Source organism: Trachurus japonicus, chromosome 14 (genome assembly GCF_045865225.1).
Source record: "Trachurus japonicus isolate A0001 chromosome 14, Traja_1.0".
In the NCBI taxonomy this organism is placed as follows: domain Eukaryota; kingdom Metazoa; phylum Chordata; class Actinopteri; order Carangiformes; family Carangidae; genus Trachurus; species Trachurus japonicus.
Window position 1 is genome coordinate 32,964,046 of NC_140920.1, and position 21,151 is coordinate 32,985,196.

At 43.1% G+C, this 21,151-nt stretch overlaps 2 protein-coding genes across 4 annotated transcripts in view; both read right to left on the reverse strand.

The window, feature by feature from the left end:
* rps14 (ribosomal protein S14) overlaps nt 1–1,376 on the reverse strand; it is a 155,363-nt gene extending 153,987 nt beyond the window's left edge. For both annotated transcript variants that reach the window (XM_085798860.1, XM_085798859.1), the window contains exons 1-3: nt 1,195–1,376; nt 650–811; nt 29–105 (exon numbers count right to left, since the gene is read on the reverse strand). In XM_085798860.1, the coding sequence (XP_085654986.1) occupies nt 29–105; nt 650–811; nt 1,195–1,343 (388 nt within the window). In that variant the 5' untranslated portion in view covers nt 1,344–1,376. The remainder of the gene's footprint in view (nt 1–28; nt 106–649; nt 812–1,194) is intronic.
* Nucleotides 1,377–3,359: 1,983 nt separating this feature from the next.
* camk2a (calcium/calmodulin-dependent protein kinase II alpha) lies at nt 3,360–21,100 on the reverse strand. Of its 2 annotated transcripts, XM_085798862.1 has the most exons (18): nt 20,669–21,081; nt 19,359–19,453; nt 17,512–17,571; nt 15,778–15,832; nt 14,090–14,155; nt 13,923–13,995; nt 13,705–13,807; nt 13,292–13,375; nt 13,112–13,206; nt 12,834–12,956; nt 12,623–12,706; nt 11,421–11,463; nt 10,487–10,527; nt 8,915–8,963; nt 8,722–8,797; nt 8,509–8,603; nt 8,179–8,407; nt 3,360–7,680 (listed from the first exon to the last, which is right to left on the reverse strand). In XM_085798862.1, the coding sequence occupies exons 1-18, from the start codon at nt 20,728–20,730 to the stop codon at nt 7,677–7,679; spliced, it is 1,437 nt and encodes a 478-aa protein (XP_085654988.1). In that variant the 5' UTR covers nt 20,731–21,081; the 3' UTR covers nt 3,360–7,676. The 2 variants fall into 2 exon arrangements, with proteins under 2 accessions (XP_085654988.1, XP_085654989.1); XM_085798863.1 differs by lacking the exon at nt 3,360–7,680 and having other exon boundaries at nt 8,175–8,407; nt 20,669–21,100.
* Nucleotides 21,101–21,151: the final 51 nt, after the last annotated feature.

Genomic DNA, 21,151 nt, shown 5'->3' on the forward strand with positions numbered 1-21,151 from the left:
CTAGTGTGTGTGTGTGTCTGTGTCTTACCGATGCGTCCGATCTTCATCCCAGAACGAGCCAGAGCTCTGAGAGCAGACTGAGCTCCGGGACCTGGAGTCTTTGTCCTGGAACAGAGAGACAGACGGGTGAGCGGTCAGACAGTCAGGCAGGTGGACAGATACCAGAAAGACAGACGGACAGTAGGGCTGGGACGATACGCTTTTCTCCCAATTTGATTCTTCTACGATTTTTTGGATGGCGATTAGATTTAAATTGTGATTCTACGATATTGCCGATTCTCTCGATTTTTAGTCTGCACTTTTAACATTTATCTGCACACAAATACTGTAGGAGCCTATAAATTAACATACTCCATTATAAGTGAACTTAAACCCTTTTCAAAACCTGTACTCTCTGTATGTAAAAAAGGCTAACACATGCACATCACAATATTTATTAAAAAATGTTTCTCCCACCCCTAATGGACAGACAGTCAAGTGGACAGATACCAGAAAGACAGACAGATGGACAGACAATCAGGTGGACAGATAACAGAAAGACAGATGGACAGTCAGACAGACGGATGGACAGACACCAGAAAGATAGACAGTCAAACAGACAGACAGGTCAGACAGGTGGACAGACGGATGGACAGACGGATGAGCATACCTGTTGCCCCCGGTAGCCCTCAGCTTGATGTGCAGGGCGGTGATCCCCAGCTCCTTGCAGCGCTGAGCGACGTCCTGCGCTGCCAACATGGCGGCGTATGGAGACGACTCGTCTCTGTCGGCCTTCACCTTCATCCCACCTGTCACACGGCAGATCGTCTCCCTGGAAACAAGGCGTACACAGCAGGGTCACTCAGTGATCAATGATTCAAGTGATGATCGATAAGCTGCTCATACAGAGACAATGGCTGGTTGATTAGAATTCTGTAACACATCTGTGTGCATGCAAACACTGTTTCAACATAACTGATGCAGAGGGTCAACAGCTGGACCAGTCAGTGTCCAGCTGTTTGAAGATCAACTCTCCTCCTCTGTGTCTCTAACCCTCCTCTCCTCCATGTGCATTTGTTTCCAACCAAGCCGGTGAGAAATCAATCCATGGAGTGGTGGATAACGTTATTTATCATCCACCATGTTACCATGTGTATATTTGTGTAGTCTTATCTGTCATCAACAACAGATTGCGCGTTACGAGGACTGACTTACTTTCCGGAGAGGTCGGTAACGTGGACAAAGGTGTCGTTGAAGGAGGCGAAGATGTGACAGACTCCAAACACGTTCTCTCCTTCAGCCACCTGAGGACCCAGGCTGATGACCTGCTCCTCCTTCTTCTCCTTTCCTTTACGGGGAGCCATGTCTGAGGAGGAGGAGGAAGGAAGAAGAGTTAGACATGACAGTTAACCATATTCAGACCAGAGAACCAAAGGTTACATCACCACATCAACACAGCAGGTGAACGGGAAGACTGATTACACCTGCCATCAACACACCTGAGTACCCAAACACAGAAAGCATGAGAAGCTAGTTTCCATAGTAACTACCCAAACTATGAGTCTCTGACTAATACATCAGGAGATTCGCCACTTCACTAACATCTGACTGTGACTTACTGAACCATAATCACATCATTTAGATAAATACAGGACCTGAAACTAAGAGGATGACTGTCAAAATAAAAGCCTCTTCAACTGGCTGTGTAGGAACTATATCAACTTGGACACTTGACGGTTCTCTACACAGATCTGAGATCTGTTAACTAACTTACAGTCAAACTGCTTCACATCACCTCAGCTGCACCTTCCAAAATACAAACCTACCAACTCCAGACTGATCTGCTCCCTGTTGAACAGCCGAGCTGCAGGTGACTGACCTCAGCTCAGACTAAACCTACTCTCACATCACTTCAACAGTTCCCACGTGTCTGACTGGTCGGTGCCGGGGTATCATAACTACCTGACACGGTCACACGGGGGCTGCAGCCCCGGCTCACCGACAGCGGACACAGGGGACACGGTCCTTGACCCAGACCAGACCCTGAACACACCGTGAAGCCGGCGTGTCCACACTTTACTCACAGTCAACCCCATGCGTCTGAACGGAGCACAGTCGGAGAAGCAGCGACGTAGTTCCAGCACGAGAAGAGTCAACAGTTAGCCCGGAGCTAACTTACATTAGCCTGCTAGCTTCTAACACCACGTCTATAACCTCAACTAGTGGACTAGTGTTTCCTGCTGCGTTGCTGCAAACTGCACTTAACGCAGTGTCACACATTCACACTCACCTTACACAAACACACACGTTTAAGAAAAGAACTGCGTTTATTTTCCCGTGCCTACTCGCTCTGCTCGAGCTAAGATGGCGTCGCGATGTGGAGTCAAACACTGAGGGGAAAACAGCTACAATTTCACAGTTTACACTGCCACTGAAGAAATTTAACAGCGAACACACTCTGACATAGTCACAGATTCAATAAAGCAACGTTAAACGGGCGGATGATCACCTGAAAGTCAGATTAAAGAGGGATTGAACCGGGCGGGCTCACCTATATGTGTTTCTTCGGCAAGCAGAAACAAGAAAGGAAGGAACTTCCGCCTCCGGACCAACAAGAGCAGCTCCGCCCGGGGAAGCAGCTGCTGCCGCCGCCTGGCCACTCCGACTAACTGCACCTCATTAGATGTTTGTTTCATTTTTAACTACGGTAATTAAACTGGTTTTTAAAAAATGAATAAATTATTTTTTCTCTCTGTTGTAAGACCACATGAACTTGTTATTTACTATAACTATCTAATTAGCTGTTGCTTGAAAAAGTCACATTCTGAGATGTTTAATGTAACTAATTACAGATAAACTCTATTATTATCATTACATAGCCTACATCAAATAATATTAACTTTATTTATATTGTTAATTTTATATTATATAATAAAACTGTACTGCCACAGTTTTTTTTAACATTTAATTAGCGTTTTAGAATTATGTAGAACTCATGTGAATACATTTTCACATGTTTATTATTAGTATCACAATTAGGCTACTGTCACTGCTGCTTCTTATCCATATGGTTAATACCATCAATACATACTGTATCACTGTCTTAATCTTTTGTGCTTATTCATTTTTATAATAGTGCCTCAGGTGTTTTAATACTGACTCCATGTATCTATTTGAAATGTGGTGATGTACATGAACAGAGGCTAACAGTTATAAAGGAGTCGCACTGACCTCAGAGCAGTTGATCTGTTTATCAAGGCTAATTTATGTGATTATAACGTTTGTATCACATTGTTTAAAGTGAATGAACACACAGCAGAGTATGTGTTCAAGCTCCAGCCACCTTTACCATGTTAAGACCAAACAGCAATCAGACAGACAGCCTTTAACCACCTCAGTTTATTTACAGAAACACTTTGACACTTTGAACACGATGCAGAGGAAGAAGAAGAAAATACTCTTGAAAACTCCAAAAGAAAAAGATATAAGATACACGCACTCTCCCTCTCTCTCTACCACTCTCACACACATACACACATTTATACACTGGGCATGCAGCAGCATCACAGTACAACATCCATCATAGTAGAAAAAGCTGGGTGGATGTGGAGGAACTGATTATTGATCAGTAATTATTGATTTTGCAGAGTGTGACTATCATGGATGGGAAACAGCGAGGACCCAGTCTGTGTGACCTTTAACCTTTAACAACAACAAAACTCACATTACAGTTGATTTATTGCCCTAGTACTTTTAATTTTAAAAAAATCTATTAATAAGGAACTGAACAAAAACTGATCCAGATCCAGACCTTGATCCAGGATCAGAGTTGGAGTGAGTCGCCTCTTGAACCAGGTTTCTAATAATTAGTCAGGCTAACGTGAGCAGCAGTGTATTTGTGATGTAACACTGACCCTGCTCCCCTGTGGCCTTGTTGTCGTTAGCAGAGACAAGATGACAACAAGCCACACACACACACATACAACTCAAATGTGTACAAAAGATTATCAGTTCATCTGCAGCTTCTATGGAAATCACGTTAGCTTGTTTGCATTATTAGCATTCCCAACTGTAACCAATGAATGCTTTCAGCTTCCCACAGATTAGCATGTCCTGCTGTTTCCCATCACATCTATCAGACATTCTTCCTGTGGTGAACATGCTCTGAGTTGCAGAGACCTCCAACCCCGTCCTCACCTGATGAGGAGAAGAATGGTTGTGACTGTGCATGAAGGTTTTCTTCCTGCTCAGACTGAACCATGCTTCACTGACCTGAGGTCAGAGGCAGTGTTGGGGAGACATAAACTACATGTAGTTGAACTACATATACTGTAGCTTAACTATAATTTGCTGTAACGTGCTGATAGTTAAACTACATTCATATTTTGTGCTGCGTCAAGTATTTCAACTACTTTTTGGGTCATTTTTTGTAGTTTAACTACTCAATTTACAAACTACAATTTTGGCCTATAACATGAATCAGAACCAGCTGTCTGATAAAAACTTTGTGAGACTGCTCATGTGTCCTGTCAACAAGCGATTCTGCCCTGGCATCTAGTGTTAGTGCCTCTGAAGTTCCTGTCATGGTTTTAAACATTGTTGTTCCAGTCACACCGATCTAGAATATCTCGACCTCTTTGTATTTTTTATGACATCTTTTGTTTGTTTTGCTGATTTACCAGTGGGTATTGGGGTAGGGTTTTCATTTTCTCTTTACATTAGCCAACATGTTTATACATTAGCCAACATGTCTATGGTCAACCAGGATGTTGACCAGAAATGTCAGCTTTTTGTCTTTAAAAAATGCCAGGCTGAACTACATGCAGTTTTACAAGCCACGCTTGCAAGTAGCTTCCCCAACACTGGTCAGAGGTCACTGCTTTGGGTGGAGAGGCCACATCTACTGAGCCTGTGGTGAAAACATGGCAGCTAAAAATCTACTTTAAGATGAAATCTTCAGCTTCAAGCATAAACACCTAAATATTAGTTTTTAAAAAACCATTGGGTCAAAAGTTAACACTACTGATAAATCACCTGCCAGTGTTAAAGGTCAAAGTGGAGCTTTAGAAAACACTGATGAGTAGAAAACAGCTGATCACTCTGCAGCTGACACAGCAGGCTGAAGGTGTGAGGGGACAAGTCGTCATCATCACTGTCGCCATCATTTTCTATTCAATCTGATGACAGCTCATATTAATGTGTGCTGTTGGAAAAATCTAACTCTTTTTATAGTTTGGTTTTCATAATAAAAGTCTAACAAGTTTAAAAACAACCTGCTCAATACTGACAGCAGGGTTAATAGTCTTAGCGTTAGCATTTGCACAAATCTGATTTTGAGAGTGATTACAATCAAGATGACGATTGGAGCCAGTTCAACAGTCAGTTGAACAGACGGGGCGGAGTCTCATTACATAAAAAAATTCTGCTGGACAGTAGGCGGGGCCTAAAAAGTGTTCAAAGTAAACAAGTGAGGTCCAGTTGCCAGCTCCGCCCATCCTGCCCTCCTGACCTTGTTTCATCATCACAGAGACCCCGCCCCTTTCACTGTAGGTTACAGGTTGGTCGCCTTCAGCCTACTGATGAGATGTTGAGTGACATGAAGGGTGGCGTTGCCACGGCGAACACATCCACTGTTGTCACACTCTATAATCATCACACTAACAAAAGAATCAAGCAATAAAACACTGTTGTCTACAGGTGAAGTCACATGACGTTAGCGCTGAGTTCAAAGCTTCAAAGATACAAATGCGTCACTGAGAGGAACAATAATAATAATAGTAAGAATAATAATCATCATAGAAGAGTCTGATTGTACAAAGTTCTACATTCTCCTCATGGTAAAAAGCTCCTAAGCCTCTGACACAAACACAACAGGTCAAAGGTCGCAGAATATCAAAGTCAGCTCCACCTGTGCTCGCAGCTCGCAGCTCGCAGCTGGTGCTCCCTGTTAGGAATGCTAACAAAGCTAACACTAACCCTGACTAAGCTGACAGACCCCATCCAAGTCAGGGTGGGAACGGGAGCTGAGAGCAGAGAGCAGAGGAACGCAGCAGAGAAGAAGTCAAACACTAAACACAAGGTCAAATTCTGGCATGCAGCAAATCACACATTTCCACAGAGTCACCACAGCCACGAAGAGGAAGAGGAGGAGGAGGAGGAAGAGGAAGAAAAATGGGCTGCGTCCATCCAGACGTGTCAGAACCGTCACCACCAACCACTGATCACATTGTTAAGGCTCTGAGAAGATGAAGGAGAGATGAGGCCACGCCCCTGATAGACCAACCGCCCACTCTCTATGGAGTCCCAGAGGAGACAATACTATGAGCTGATGTTAATGTTTAAAAAATATAGATTATAAAATCTAATCAAACAGTTCAAAGTGCGCAAGATGAAAAAAATGAATTTTTCTGTTCCCTTTTTGGTTATCCACCAAAATCACATTAGATTTTTTAATGTTTGACATTTACAGTTTTTATTTTTATTCAAACTCTGTATAATATGAATATAAACCTGTTCAGACTATAGTCTAAGTTTTCTATTGGACCTGAACAATTAACATTTATGTATATTCATGTCATTAATTTATTCATCTCTATAATGACTAATTTCCAGTGATACTCAATATAAAGATCTGATCAATATTAATGATATTGATCAGTGTCTGTGATGAAACATGACTGTTTGTCTCTCCTGGGACTCTCCCAACCCCTTGTTTTTGCTTTGTGTAGTTTAGGGAGGGGGTCTTAGAGGAGGCATGGCTTTTCATGGAAGATCGCATGTGGAAGTTTGTGGAAGCAGAGAAAGGAGCGCTGTGTCAACACGTCTGGTGGTGTCGACCCTGTGACATCATGTACGGAGGCTCAGAGCTGCTGCGCTCGCTGATCGTTACCCCAGTTACCTCAAGATCACAGGCCTTTTATAATGAGAGTTCACATCCTGTTGATGTTACTGATGTGAGTTATTGTAGAGAGGAGCCACGCTAGTTAGCTTGTTTAAAAACCAGAAAAGGGAGGAAATATCATGAAGTATTAATCTAATATGTAGAACAATTATAACAATTTATGAAGGAGAAGGGGGACGTGATCATGAGATAATGGGTCATCAAAAATCATAATTAGTAACTATGGCAACACCTGGCCCCCATTCATAATAATATGATGTTATTTGTTATTCTATACAATTAACTTCATTGTCAGGTAGAGGTCTCATATCCCCACCAGAGAGTTCGTCCAGTGGGTTTGGTTTATAAACATATGTGTTTATATAAACATGCATATCTGTATATTATGTATGTATGTTTATATAGATATGTGGCATAAACCAAACCCGTCACACCTATAAACACATTACACTGGTCATTTATGATCCACTAACTATCTGTTAATTTACTTTAGAATCAGCTGTGAAGGAAGCATCAACCTGGAGATAGGAGGTTTTCACATGCTATTACTACCTGCCCTGTGCAGCTGATAATCAGAAAGAGGCTGAGAAGAGGAAGCTGATTGGTTGATTGATTGATGATACAGTTCACTACTGAACTAGTTTGAGTGAAACTCTTTGGCTCCGCCCTTGACTCCTCCTCTGTTTATCTTCTCAAACTAATTCCTGAATGGGTGGTGTCAGACGCCTGGCCTGCTGTCAGTCAATCTGTTGTCAAGGTGACGGTGGCCCCATCAAAGACCTGCCCACTCTGGAAGTTAGCTAAGGAGAAAAGACAGACAGTCAGATCGATGAGACAGACAGGGAAGAGAGAGTGGTGAGGCATATATGTAAGAGAGAGACGGGCAAGACATACTTGTGAGAGAGAGACGGGCGAGACGTAGATGTAAGAGAGAGACGGGTGAGACATACATGTGAGAGTGAGACGGGTGAGACATACATGTGAGAGTGAGACAGGTGAGAGAGAGAGACGGGTGAGAGAGAGAGACAGATGAGACATACATGTGAGAGTGAGACAGGTGAGAGAGAGAGACGGGTGAGACATACTTGTGAGAGTGAGACAGGTGAGACATACATGTGAGAGTGAGACGGGTGAGACATACATGTGAGAGAGAGACGGGTGAGACATACTTGTGAGAGTGAGACGGGTGAGAGAAAGAGACAGGTGAGACATACATATGAGAGAGAGACAGGCGAGAGAGAGACGGGTGAGAGAGAGACGGGTGAGACATACATGTGAGAGTGAGACAGGTGTCTTACTTGCTGAGTGTGGAGGCGGAGCCTGAGCGGTGGAAGTGGACAATCTGCCACTTGCCGTCGCGGCGGTGCCACACCCTGGTCTCCTCTGATTGGGCGGTGCGAGGCGTGCCGTTGGCGTCGATGTACTGCGTCACTCTGATGTAGGCGATGCAAGCGGCCTCGTCGCCAACCAGGTGGATGTGAGGGTTCAGGATGGTGGTGTGGACCGGCTTGCTGTTCTTAGACCACACTGAGGACGCAGGCAGAGAGACCATCACCGTACATGGACAGGTGAGACACAGTGGGACGGGCTGAACTACAACCAGTACACGTTAATAAGGTCCAACTCACAGTTTTCAAAATAGAAGCGGTGGAAGTCCAGCCCCTCCACCAGATTTCCCAACGCCTCGGGCTCAAACGCCGTCACAGCCGGGTCACACATTTTACTGAGGGACACAGAGGTTTACTCAGAGGACAGGCAGCTTTTACTGAGAGGACACAGTGGTTTACCGAGACAACAGACTGACAGGTGTGTTTGTGTGTGTTTGTGTGTGTTTTGCGTACGTGTAGTTCTCAAAGTCTCCATTGCTGATGGCCTCAATGAGCTGCTCTGTGACTTTAATGATGTCCTGCTTCCTCACTGGCAGAGAGAAAGAGACACAGACAGACAGACAGAGGTCAATAGTTAAAGCTTCTTTGTGTTTCCAAACACCATGTCTGTCGTAATGAATCACAGTGTGTGCGTGTGTGTGTCTACCTCTGGTGTCCTCGTCTTCAATGGTGGTGTTGGTGCTCTCTGACGACTCCTGTGAGGAAGGCAGGGCAAGTTTATTTGTGTAAGCCTAAGACACAATCTATCTGCCACCTACAGTGCTGTCTTGGGAGCTCTCCCCAGGAAGTTTAGAAGAAGCCCAGTTGCTTTTTTACTACAACTCCACAAGAATATTTGTATAGCCCTTTTTTTTTTTTTTTTTTTTACAACAGTTTGTCCCAAAGGTCTTTACACAGCATCATAACAACATCCTCTGTCCTTAGACCCTTACATCCACTGAGGAACACCTCAGGGTGAGCAACAAAAGAGTGTGTGTGTGTTACGGAATTTACAGGGTGTCTCATATTGATGACATCACTGCCCTCTAGTGGTGACCACATATGTACGCAGGGGAGTCAAATTCAATCAGACAGGGGCCAAAATTTAAAACAGGCAGCATGTCAGGGGCCAGACATGAAAACTGTTCTGTGATGTCAGAAAAGGGTGGAACAAAAGAACAGAACAAAACACATATATCTAGCCTGGTTTTCTGTCCTGTGCCATGTAGTCCATACCAGGTACTTGGCATCTTTTCTTGACTGAAAGTCCACGTATGTTTGGGGTTTGGTCCTGAGCTGAGTGGAGTTGTGATCAGTGAGACCACCATGTGCTGATTTTATGTCAACAAAGCAGCAGATAGGGCTCGGCATGACCGTAGCTGTTGCAGTGTGTATTATAGGATTTGTAGTAAGAGTGTGTGAGTGCCATTAATAATAGAAATACCGTATTATAAATGTATTTAAAAAGCCAGACTAGATGGGGTCTGGCTGTTTAAAAGACATGGAAGATGTGGTAATGGGGGCGGGACTAGATAAGCTTTTGCTTCTCCCGCTTTCCCTTTCAGCCATGTGTATTGTATTATTTGAACTAAGATGAAGTGTGATGATGATGATTTAAATTGACATGCCCAAAATAAACAAATTGATTGATTGATTGATTGATTGACAACAAAGAGCAGAGAAAACAACACATACACCCCTTTTTAAAATAAATCCACTCTGATTGACCCCTATCAGCCTTCAGTCTGACACACAGTCACATTTAGACCACTCATTATCTGGATTTGGTAATCTTGAAAAGTTTGGATCTGGATCAGACTGATCCAATCCTACTTTGCTTTGAACAACTGGGATAAAAGTAAGACGGATTACATGATCCTGGATAGCAATAGAAGGGATTTCAAAATCCAGATCATTTTGATCCAGATTACACCTTGAGAACAACTGCGGGCCCAGAGGATCATACCTAAAAAAGTCATTATTCCTACAGGGTCCATGGTCATAGTACAGGTTACCACGACGACCAGTGTCAGGTTCAGTTATTCCTGATAACTAAGAGTTAATCGGGGTCTGTTAAACTAATTTCATAGTACAGAGCTTCGAACAGTTTCAGGCTGGGGGGCGTGGCCTCCAGAACCTACACCTAAACATCCCATCAACCAAGAGAAACACCCACACCTGGTTACTCAGACAACAACAGTAGCATACCACTGAACAGTGAGGGGGCGGAGCTTATTACCTTGACGCCATCGTTCTTCTTGTTGCTGCCGCTCTTTCCTCCTGAACGAGGGACGAGGACAAAGAGAGAGAGAAGCAGCAGAGTCAGGAAGAAAGGAACAAAGGTACAGAGGAGGAGAGCCGGCATCATACCGACCACTGCCCACGTGCCCTCCAGCAAACTAACAGAGGCTCAGAGGCACGCTCGCCCTCTGTCCCTCTGGTGTGGGTGTCTGCGAGGTGGGGGTGGGTGGGGCGGGGGTCAGTTGGAGCAGCTGAGGCCATATTTAGGATCAACTTGAGATAAACATGCAGTCTCACATTCCTGCCTCTCTCTCTCTCACACACACACACACACACACACACACACACACACACACACACACACACACACACACACACACACACACACACACACACACACACACACACACACACACACACACACAGAAAACAGTCAGTCTCATGTTCTTTCATTATTTTCCATGCCGGTCCTTCTAAAGAAATCAAGTAGGCTATTAACACAGACTCTGCTCCAAACAAACAAACAAACAAAGGTGGTTCAGGTTTAATGGTGTCGGTGGTTTCCCTTTCTATCTATAGATCCTGAACAGCTGCTGCGCGCACACACACACACACACACGCACACACACACACACACACACACGCACACACACACACACACACACACACACACACACACACACACACACACACACACACACATAGTGTTAACCTGTTAATTGTCAGCAAGCCTGCAGCTGCTTGCAGGATCCTCTGTTAGTCTCTGTGTTTAACCCTCAGCTCCCGTACAACAAACCTGTGGGTCAAAGGTCTACACCCCACATATCCACAGTAGGTCATGTGACTCTCCAGTAGCCAATAGCTGAGCGGTGTGTTTATGTGGGGAGGAGTGAATCTGACAAAGCACTGACCTCGGACCCTGCTGGACTTACCAGAGAAGTTCCTGGTGGCCAACATGGTTGTCAGAATGGCTCCCTGAGGGAAGAGGCAATGACATCAGGAAGTGAGGTCACACTGAAGATCAGGTGTGAGGTCTGAGTCTAGTCTGGATCAGGTCTGGTTTGGCTCTGGCTCTAGTCTATTCCTGGTCTGAGTGTCTTCCGTTCTGATTCTGGCTCTAGTTCTGGTCTTGTCTATTCTGGCTCTGATTCTGATTCTGCTCTGGTTCTGGGGCCAGATTCAACAATATGTTCTTAAGAAAAAATATTAAGAGATGTCTTAAGATCTAAAATTAAGAAGTTCATAAGAAAGTTCTTAAAGGTACATTGTGTAGAAATTACTCCCATCTAGCGTTGCGGTTGTATATCGCAAGCAACTCAATCATATTTTTCATGCTGCATTCACGTGAAATTGGGCAGACAACAAAAAAACAATTCACGTGACAAAATGACAATATGACACGTGACAATATGTTGTCATGGCGATGTCGTATTGTTTACCTGACCCACGTTTTACCGGCTTTCTCTCAACTTCTATGACTAAAATGACATCTGGTTTGTTACCGACGGCCGTCTGCCCAACTGCAGGTGAATGCAGCATCAGTGTAACGCTCCATTCCTCCTCACTGCGTTACCGCGGTGACTTTTCACAGACGCCACCTCGACCTGAGCCGACAGGCTGTGGCGACACCACATGGCAGCCAGCACCGAGCTTACCCGCTCCATGTAGATACGAATGATATGAACAGCAAATTCAGAGTTTACCGAAACACTTCAGTTTGTTGATGGGGTGATTACTGATCAATGAAAAACAGACTTTTGAACCAAATAATCGATTTTCGTGAATAGATAACAGGAGAAGTTACACAATGTCCTTTTAAGAACAGTAATTTCTTATGGATTTCTTATATTTCCTACTTCAGAACTTCTTAAAATATGTCACTGCATTGCATTGCACATGCCATTTTAAGACAGGTTAAGGATAGCATTTATTTAAGTTTTTTAAGAAGAAACTTAGGAAGAAACTTGAGAAAATACTTAAGAACTTTTTTGGAGAATATGACTTCTTCACTATTTTCTTCTTAAGACTGAAGTTAAGAAAAAAAATTACACTTAAGAAGATTTCTTTTCTTAAGAAGGTTTTGTGAATCTGGCCCCCTGGTCTCTATAGTCCAAGTCAGGTTCTGGTTTTGTACCTTCAGTTTCCTCCTGGCGTTGAACTTCTTCAGACACTCGACTGTCTCTTGTCGGTGCATACAGGACGCCACTGTGGAGCGATGCTGAGGGGAAGAACATCATCATCATCATCATCATCATCATCATCATCATCATCATCATCATCATCATCATCATCATCATCATCATCATCATCATCATCATCATCGTGAGGAACAGAGAGATCCTTACAGAGATCCAGGGGTGCTTCAGAGCCTCAGCAGCTGTGATGCGTTTGGCTGGGTTGATGGTCAACATCTTATTGATCAGATCTTTGGCTTCAGGTGTCACAGTGTCCCACTCTGGAGATGGGAACTGGGAGGGGGGGCAAAGCCAGAGAGGAGAGGGTTGTTTTGTACGGGGAGGACAATAAGGAGGTGGAGAAGAGGAGCAGGTAAGTGGGAGGAGAGCCAGACAAAGAGAAAAGAGAAAATATGAGCAAATGTGAGGGAGAGAGTCACACGACCTACATCATAAGCTCCAGCTTTGATCTGCTGATAGAGACGATGTTGATCTTCATCCCAGAACGGAGGATAACCAACCAATAAAATGTAGAGAATCACACCTGAGAGACAGACAGAGAGAGAGAGAGAGAATAAACCACACCTGAGAGAGAGAGAGAATAAGCAGTAGCAGCAGTGGAGACTCACCACAGGCCCACAGGTCAACAGCTTTGCCATACGGGTCCTTCCTTAAAACCTCTGGAGACAGATAACCTGGAGTCCCTGCAAAGCCTGTAAACACACACACACAAACACACACTGAGAAACTGAGTTCAAAATAATAGAAAACTGAGATGAACAAAACATGAAATGAAATAAATAACAAAGCCCCGCAAAAAAAATCCCATAAACCAGCAAATAAGATTACGTGAGCTCACATTAAACCAAAGTAAAATCAAGGTAGAGCCCAACAATCTAATGAATAAGAACATTCATAGTATAATAATATATATAGAAGTAGGAAAGAAAGAAATGGAAAGACATAATATCGATAACTTTTCAAATGAAATAAACTACAGATACCAATTGTCCTGATGGAGTCAGAAAAAGTTAGGCCTTACCGAACCAGGCCTGCTGGTCTCCCTCCACCTCGATGGCCAGGCCGAAGTCGGCCAGTTTGACCGCTGCCCCTTTAGACTTGGAGGCCAGCAGCAGGTTCTCTGGCTGCAGACAGAGGACACATGCTAACATGCTAACTCTGTCCATTGGATTACATTAGAGATACTGACAATGCTAAATCAAAATACAATACAACACCACACTGATGATGAACGCTGACCTTCAAGTCTCGGTGGACCACGCCCATCTGGTGACAGTGTAGCACTGCCTCCAAGATCTGCTGGATACAGTGACTGTTGAGACACAGAGGTCACACGACAAAGGTCAACCTCAGGTAGGAAACCAATGAGAAACCTGCTGAAGAGCAAATGGAGGAGCGAGTCCTACCTGGCGTCAGCTTCACTGTAATATTCTCTGGCTACAATGTCCTCAAACAACTCGCCCCCGGTAACCCTGGAGATGACACACATCCGTCACTGCACAGCTCAGATGGTCATATAACAATATAAGTAACAATATGAACAAAATATCAGCACAATATAGCAACAACACAACAAAATGTCAAAGTGGAACATGATTATGGTATAATAGTTAAATAATATAATGTAATATAATGTTTAGATAAAATGTAATATAATAAAACATAACAAATTAAAGGAGAATTCCGATAATGCTCTACAGCTCTAGGTCCCCAAGTGCGACCATAGGAAAAAATCTGAGAAAAATATGTGCAGACCGGACCTAGCTCTCCTCCTGCTAGCTGCGCTACACTGCAGTTAAACAGCAAAGTAATAGGGGCAGTTCTTCTAACCGTGACTTTGCCTCTATATAATGCTCAAAATATCACTACAAATACTTAAGGATTTTGGGTGGGAAAAAGCAACAGCTTTTTTTGTTTTCCTCGCGTTTTTGTCTTTGTTGATGGAAACTATCACGAGCTCGACAGTCGACTAGTAAGGTCTAGAGAGTAAACAGAGGTACGTGATAAAAACACACAGTTAGCACTTCTCTAGCGGAGTTATGCACAGTCAGCGTTGTGTGGTAAGGCACTGGTGGATGTTGCAAAGCATGTGTAGTGATATTTTGAGCATAATAGAGGCCAAAGTCACCATTGGAAGAACTGCCCCCATTGCTTCAGTGTTTAACTGCAGTGTAGTGCAGCTAGCAGGAGGAGAGCTAGGTCCGGGCTGTGGTTGCACTCTGGGACCTAAAGCTGTAGAGTGTTACTTAGAAAATGACCGGGATTCTTCTTTAACAACGAACACTGAAACATAACAAAACATAATACAACACAACACAACATAACATAACATAGCACAACGCAACACAACATCACATAACATAACATAACCTAACAACAAAACACAACCCAATATAACATAACATAACGTAACGTAACGTAACGTAACGTAACGTAACGTAACGTAACATAACATAACATTATAGACAACAGTAGACAACACAACATAACACAACATAGGGACGAAGCAGAGTAACATAATAAAGCACTGTGAAATGTTGATGTTAAACAATATAATAATACAATATAGCCTAATGTAATCCACAATGACATAACAACAAAAGATTTTTAAAGGGACAACGAGGAGTTTCTATTTGGTTATAAAAAAGTCTCACGTTAATGTGGATGAATCTACGCTACCCACACTTAATGGGCCCATTTTCGATAAATATATCGTTTTGTCTCTATCGTTATTTTGTTATTAGTGGTGGCGGAAATGCTGGTTGAGCTGACCAGCGTTTCTTTACTTTCGGTTTCATGGCGAGTCATGAGAATAACGCAGCCGAATCGCCGTTTATGGTCGGAACTACGACGGTATGTGATCGTCTCGAACCTCTGACTTTAATTCATGATGAATGAAAACATGAGTCCGTCTTGCGCTGGTCAAAGAATTTCACGGTGCGCGCGGAGGCTCACAAATGTAGTGTGAAAACGCTTCGCTTTTCCAAAACTCCTCGTTGTCCCGTTAACATAATATTAGACACCTTTGACATCACATGACGTCCCATAATGTGATATGACTTAGAATGATGTGGAGATACGGGTTTACACTCACAAGTCAAAGATGAGGTAATGATGCGCCTCCTCTGAGATACTGTCATGGAGCCGAACTGAAAGAAACAAACTCTTACTGAGCAGGGAAGGTCAGGAAACTACAGGCCAACAAGACAAACAACAGGTACAGATGGAAGATAGAAGATGCAGTAACTAACAGATAGCATATGTGAGCTAGTTTACGTAGATTGGCAGAAGTAAAACAGAAGATTTGAACTAGCAGAAGTATGTTAGTAGTTGTGAGCAAGATGTAGATGTAGTGTCTGCTGTTAGCCAAAATGGCGGCTGCCTGCAGACAGCTGCTTCCTGTGGATCACAGACAAGTGATATGATCTGTGTAAAAGTCTGAGTTGTTTTAAGTGAGTAGGAGGATGAAGGCAGAGAGAGAGGGGTAATGTGAGTCTCCAGCAGACTGATGAGTTTCACTGAAGGCATCTCCTCCTCCTGTATGTATATCCACACACACACAGGAGAGAAAACAGAGAACAGAGAAGAGGCACCCCCCACCCCCACCTCCTCCACCCCCTACACTCACAGACACACATCAAATCCCACTGCTGTACTGTGTAGGAGTGTTTCGAGAGAAAAACCTTATTATTTCTCTCTGAGTGCTTTCACACAGGTATGAGTGTGTGTGTGTGTGTGTGTGTGTGTGTGTGTGTGTGTGTAGGAGGAGAGGGTTTTGTTGTCTTCACCTAAGGACACTGTTGCCTAGCAACACGCACGCACACGCACACGCACACACACACACACGCACACAGAGTTATGTAACACCCCCTCAGTATCTGTAGAGCATCACCTGCCCACACAGAGCTATGATTGGTCACATAGCTCTGTTGCTGAGCTCTGATTGGCTGGTTGGGCCCATGTGAGGTCATATTTGAACATCTGACTGGTTCAGTTTGTTTGTGACTGAACCAGTTTGAGTGACTGGTTCCTGTAGAGCTGTGTGGGGCTTTTATTGTGAATTCACCACAGAAAACATGAAGTGATGTCACATGTCTTTACCTGTCTCTGATGTTCAAGTGTGATCACTGACTCAGCAACAGACCTGGCATTATCTGTGTGTGTGTGTGTGTGTGTCCAGAAACACTGGGTCCAGAATTTCCCATAAAACACCTGGGCACAATTGTTAATGCAGTCACAGCAGGAGCAGTATAGGCAAAACTAGTGGTTCTAGTAATGGTATTATTAGAAGTACATTAAGTGGTACTTTTAGCAATAGCTATATTTGCAGCAGGGTCAGTAAAATGTTCAATGTTAAAATGTTAAATAATGATAATAATAGTCGTAGTATTAATAACAGTAGAAGAAGTGGTTGCAGTATTTATACTTTCAGAAGTATTGACAGGTGCAACAGGAAGATGAGTAGAAGTATTATAGTACTACTAATATTAAGATTAGTAGTAGTAGTAAAATGGTGATTAGTAAAAGTAGCAGCAGTAATGTTAACAAGCATTATAGCAGTAGTAGTGTTGGTTACAGTAGTACTTGTAGTAGTAGTAGTAGTAGTGTTGGTTACAGTAGTACTTGTAGCAGTAGTAGTAGTGTTGGTTACAGTAGTACTTGTAGCAGTAGTAGTAGTGTTGGTTACAGTAGTACTTGTAGCAGTAGTAGTAGTGTTGGTTACAGTAGTACTTGTAGTAGTAGTAGTAGTAGTGTTGGTTACAGTAGTACTTGTAGTAGTAGTAGTAGTGTTGGTTAAGATAGTACTTGTAGCAGTAGTAGTACTCACCAATGTTGGGATGTTTCAGTAAACGACAGATTCGAGCTTCACGGTCCAACTTCTGATGATCTGAGGACACAGTATTTGATCAGTGTTGGTCAGGTTCTGATCTAAGAGCTCTGATCCTGGATCAGTGTGACTGCAGTGACTGATCCAGGATCAGACAACCAGAGAACCAGCCTTCACTCAGTCTGAATGAACAAAAGCGAGTTGTGTGTGTGTGTGTGTGTGTGTGTGTGTGTGTGTGTGTGTGTGTCTGGTTGTCCTGATGAGATCGTCTCCAGCTGAGCAGCAGCTGTGAAGCTCCAAACAGAAACTCCCTCAGACAGAGAACAGGTCAGACCAGCACACATCCACATCATCATCATCATCATCATCATCATCATTATCATCATTATCATCATCAGTTGGAACGCTGTTTAGCTCACTGGGTTGGCCCTGGTTCGAATCCCCGGGCGACCCTTTGCTGCATGTCGTTCCCCCTCTCTGTCTCCCTATTTCCTGTCTCTCTCTGACTATCCTATCAATTAAAGGACCCCCCCCCTCCAAAAAAAGAAATATATATAACCTATATAGATTTAAATATAAATCAGCTGACTGAGCGAAATAACTATGTTGTAATTATTATTGTTTAACACAGTGACATTATACAATCATAATGATGAAGCTGGTGATAAAGCTGATGATGAAGATGATGCAGTGTTACAGTCACTGCAGAATCAAACTAAACTGAGATAAACACACACATATAAACCACACACATTTCTTTGTCAACTTTGCAGAGTGTTGCTAGGCAACCGAAGGAGATCGCAGAACCAGAATAGAGATCTGTAAAAAAAATAAATAAAACAATCTACAGTACAGCTCACCCTGTTTAACCAAAGCCTCCAGCTCACAGCAGCACCTGACCAGGTGTAGGGACACGCCCCCACAGGCTCTCTGCTGCAGCTCCAGCACCAATGGTTACTCATGACAACCAGCAGATGGTGGAGTTAAGGTTCTACTGTTCATCTGTTCCAATGCTCTACTGTTCTTCTGTTCACCCGTTCATCTCTTCTATTGTTTCTGATCTTCTACTGTTCTTCTGTTCATCTGTTCCAATGCTCTACTGTTCTTCTGTTCACCCGTTCATCTCTTCTATTGTTCTTCTACTGTTCTACTGTTCATCTGTTCCAATGTTCTACTGTTCTTCTGTTCACCCGTTCATCTCTTCTATTGTTCAGATCTTCTACTGTTCTACTGTTCTACTGTTCATCTGTTCACCCGTTCATCTCTTCTATTGTTCAGATCTTCTACTGTTCTACTGTTCATCTGTTCCAATGCTCTACTGTTCTTCTGTTCACCCGTTCATCTCTTCTATTGTTCTTCTACTGTTCTACTGTTCATCTGTTCCAATGCTCTACTGTTCATCTGTTCACCCGTTCATCTCTTCTATTGTTCAGATCTTCTACTGTTCTACTGTTCATCTGTTCTACTGTTCACCCGTTCATCTCTTCTATTGTTCAGATCTTCTACTGTTCTACTGTTCATCTGTTCACCCGTTCATCTCTTCTATTGTTCAGATCTTCTACTGTTCTACTGTTCATCTGTTCCAATGCTCTACTGTTCATCTGTTCACCCGTTCATGTCTTCTATTGTTCAGATCTTCTACTGTTCTTCTGTTCACCCGTTCATCTCTTCTATTGTTCAGATCTTCTACTGTTCTTCTGTTCACCCGTTCATCTCTTCTATTGTTCAGTTGTTCTACTGTTCATCAGTTGTTCTATTGTTCTACGGTTCTACATACTGTATGTGCGTATGTTTGTGTTTGTACCTGGATAGTTAGAACTTTGAGGTTCTCTGTGTTCTGTTCTTACCTCTGGCCGACAGTTTCTTGGTATTGATGATCTTGGCAGCGTACTCCTGACCGGAAAGAACTTTGACACAGCGGCGCACCACTGAAAACGCTCCCCTGGAAACAACATGAGGAACCAGTTCACACCAGTTTAACAAGATCGTTCTCACGTTCTAACGTGAACATCACCACTAACAAGAACATTCTAGAAAAGTCCCTGAAATCTGATTCTTGCTACTGCTGCTAACACTGGAGACACTGACCAGGTGCATTACAGGACATGTAGGAGCAGGTGTTTGTCAGGAGATCACCTATTTTGATACAATCAATGATCTGATCAATAATATGATATTAATAATACAGAATCAATAATAATGTGAAACTGAGCTGCAGAGTTTCTCCTGAAAGATTTCTGAGTCTGTTTCCTTATGAAAGCTGCATTCAGCCACCCACCATCACATTATGTAAGAGACCTGGCAGTATACGTGTGTGTGTGTGTGTGTGTGTGTGTGTGTGTGTGTGTGTGTGTGTGTGGATGGGCAGTGAGTGGGATGAGGTCAAAAGAGTGTTACACTCATCTATCTATCTATCTATCTATCTATCTATCTATCTATCTATCTATCTATCTATCTATCTATCTATCTATCTATCTATCTATCTATCTATCTATCTATCTATCTATCAAAAATATATTTAAATAATATGAAATGAATAGAAATGATAAAGAAAAGTGTAAATTAGTCTCATTACAACAAACAACATATACACATAGTAGAACTATAAAAATAAAACAGATTGAAGAAGTTGATGCTCATATCATTCATATCATAATTACAGCTAATTAAAACATCGGTGGTTCTATAAATACTAATAAAACAACCATGAATAAATAGGCTTTCATCAGAAATATACTGAACATAATAAATGTGTTTATAATAATTATCATCATTAGATAATATTGAAAGTATTGAAAATATACAAATTATGATATATTGGAGAAATATGAATACATGTTGTAAGATGTAAATATACACAAATGTAATTACTGTAACTGGTAAATGAAGTGCTTCTATCAACATTCTTCTGCACTTCTTTTTTATCAATCATCTGTAATACCCACATTCCCACACTAGTGATACATCAGGGGTAATTTGGGGTCCAGTCACTTAGACATGTGGCCTGGAGGGGCCGGGGACCAGCCCACTGACCCCCTGGTCAGTGGATGACCCCTCTACCTCCTCAGCCACTGACGCCCCAGTTAATATTATTAATAATATTCATATGTTAAAATCTCACTGACATGAAGATGAAGAGGATGATGGTGACACTCACTTGCCCAGCTCCTCGTACAGCTGATACTCTTCGGTGAAACGAGTGCAGATGACCGTTGCCATGGTGACCTGGTGGGGCGAGGGTCAGGGGGCTCCCAGTCTGTGCTCCTCTGAGGATGATGATGGAGAAGATGAAGGCCAAGAGTTAGACCTGTCCGTCTGTCTGTCTGAGGGTGGAAGAGAGAAGACAGAAGGAGAAGAAGAGAAGAAGAGAGAGCTGAGGGGGAGAGGGAGAGGGAGAGAGAGAGAAAGAGAGAGAGAGTTCTGGTTGTGCACAGAGGAGGAAGAGGAGGAGGAGGAAGAAGATGGAGGGATGATGGAGAGAGCAGTGAGGAGAGCAGTGTCTCTCTGTCCTGATCTGAGACTGAGTGACGCTTTCAGATGCTCAACCTGCCCGCCCACTCCCCTCCGTCAGCCAATCACAGGCCGGGACACAAACACACACACACACACACACACACACGGTTGTCATGGTGACTGCTCC

Excerpts from the sequence above, each read along its gene's own strand:
- camk2a (XM_085798862.1), bottom strand. The coding sequence starts at position 20,730 with ATGGCAACGGTCATCTGCACTCGTTTCACCGAAGAGTATCAGCTGTAC. Across the intron at positions 13,207-13,291 it reads TGTTGACCTGTGGGCCTGTG|GTGTGATTCTCTACATTTTA; the intron begins GTGAGTCTCCAC and ends TCTGTCTCTCAG. Across the intron at positions 11,464-12,622 it reads ACGCCAGGAGGAAACTGAAG|GGAGCCATTCTGACAACCAT; the intron begins GTACAAAACCAG and ends CTCTTCCCTCAG.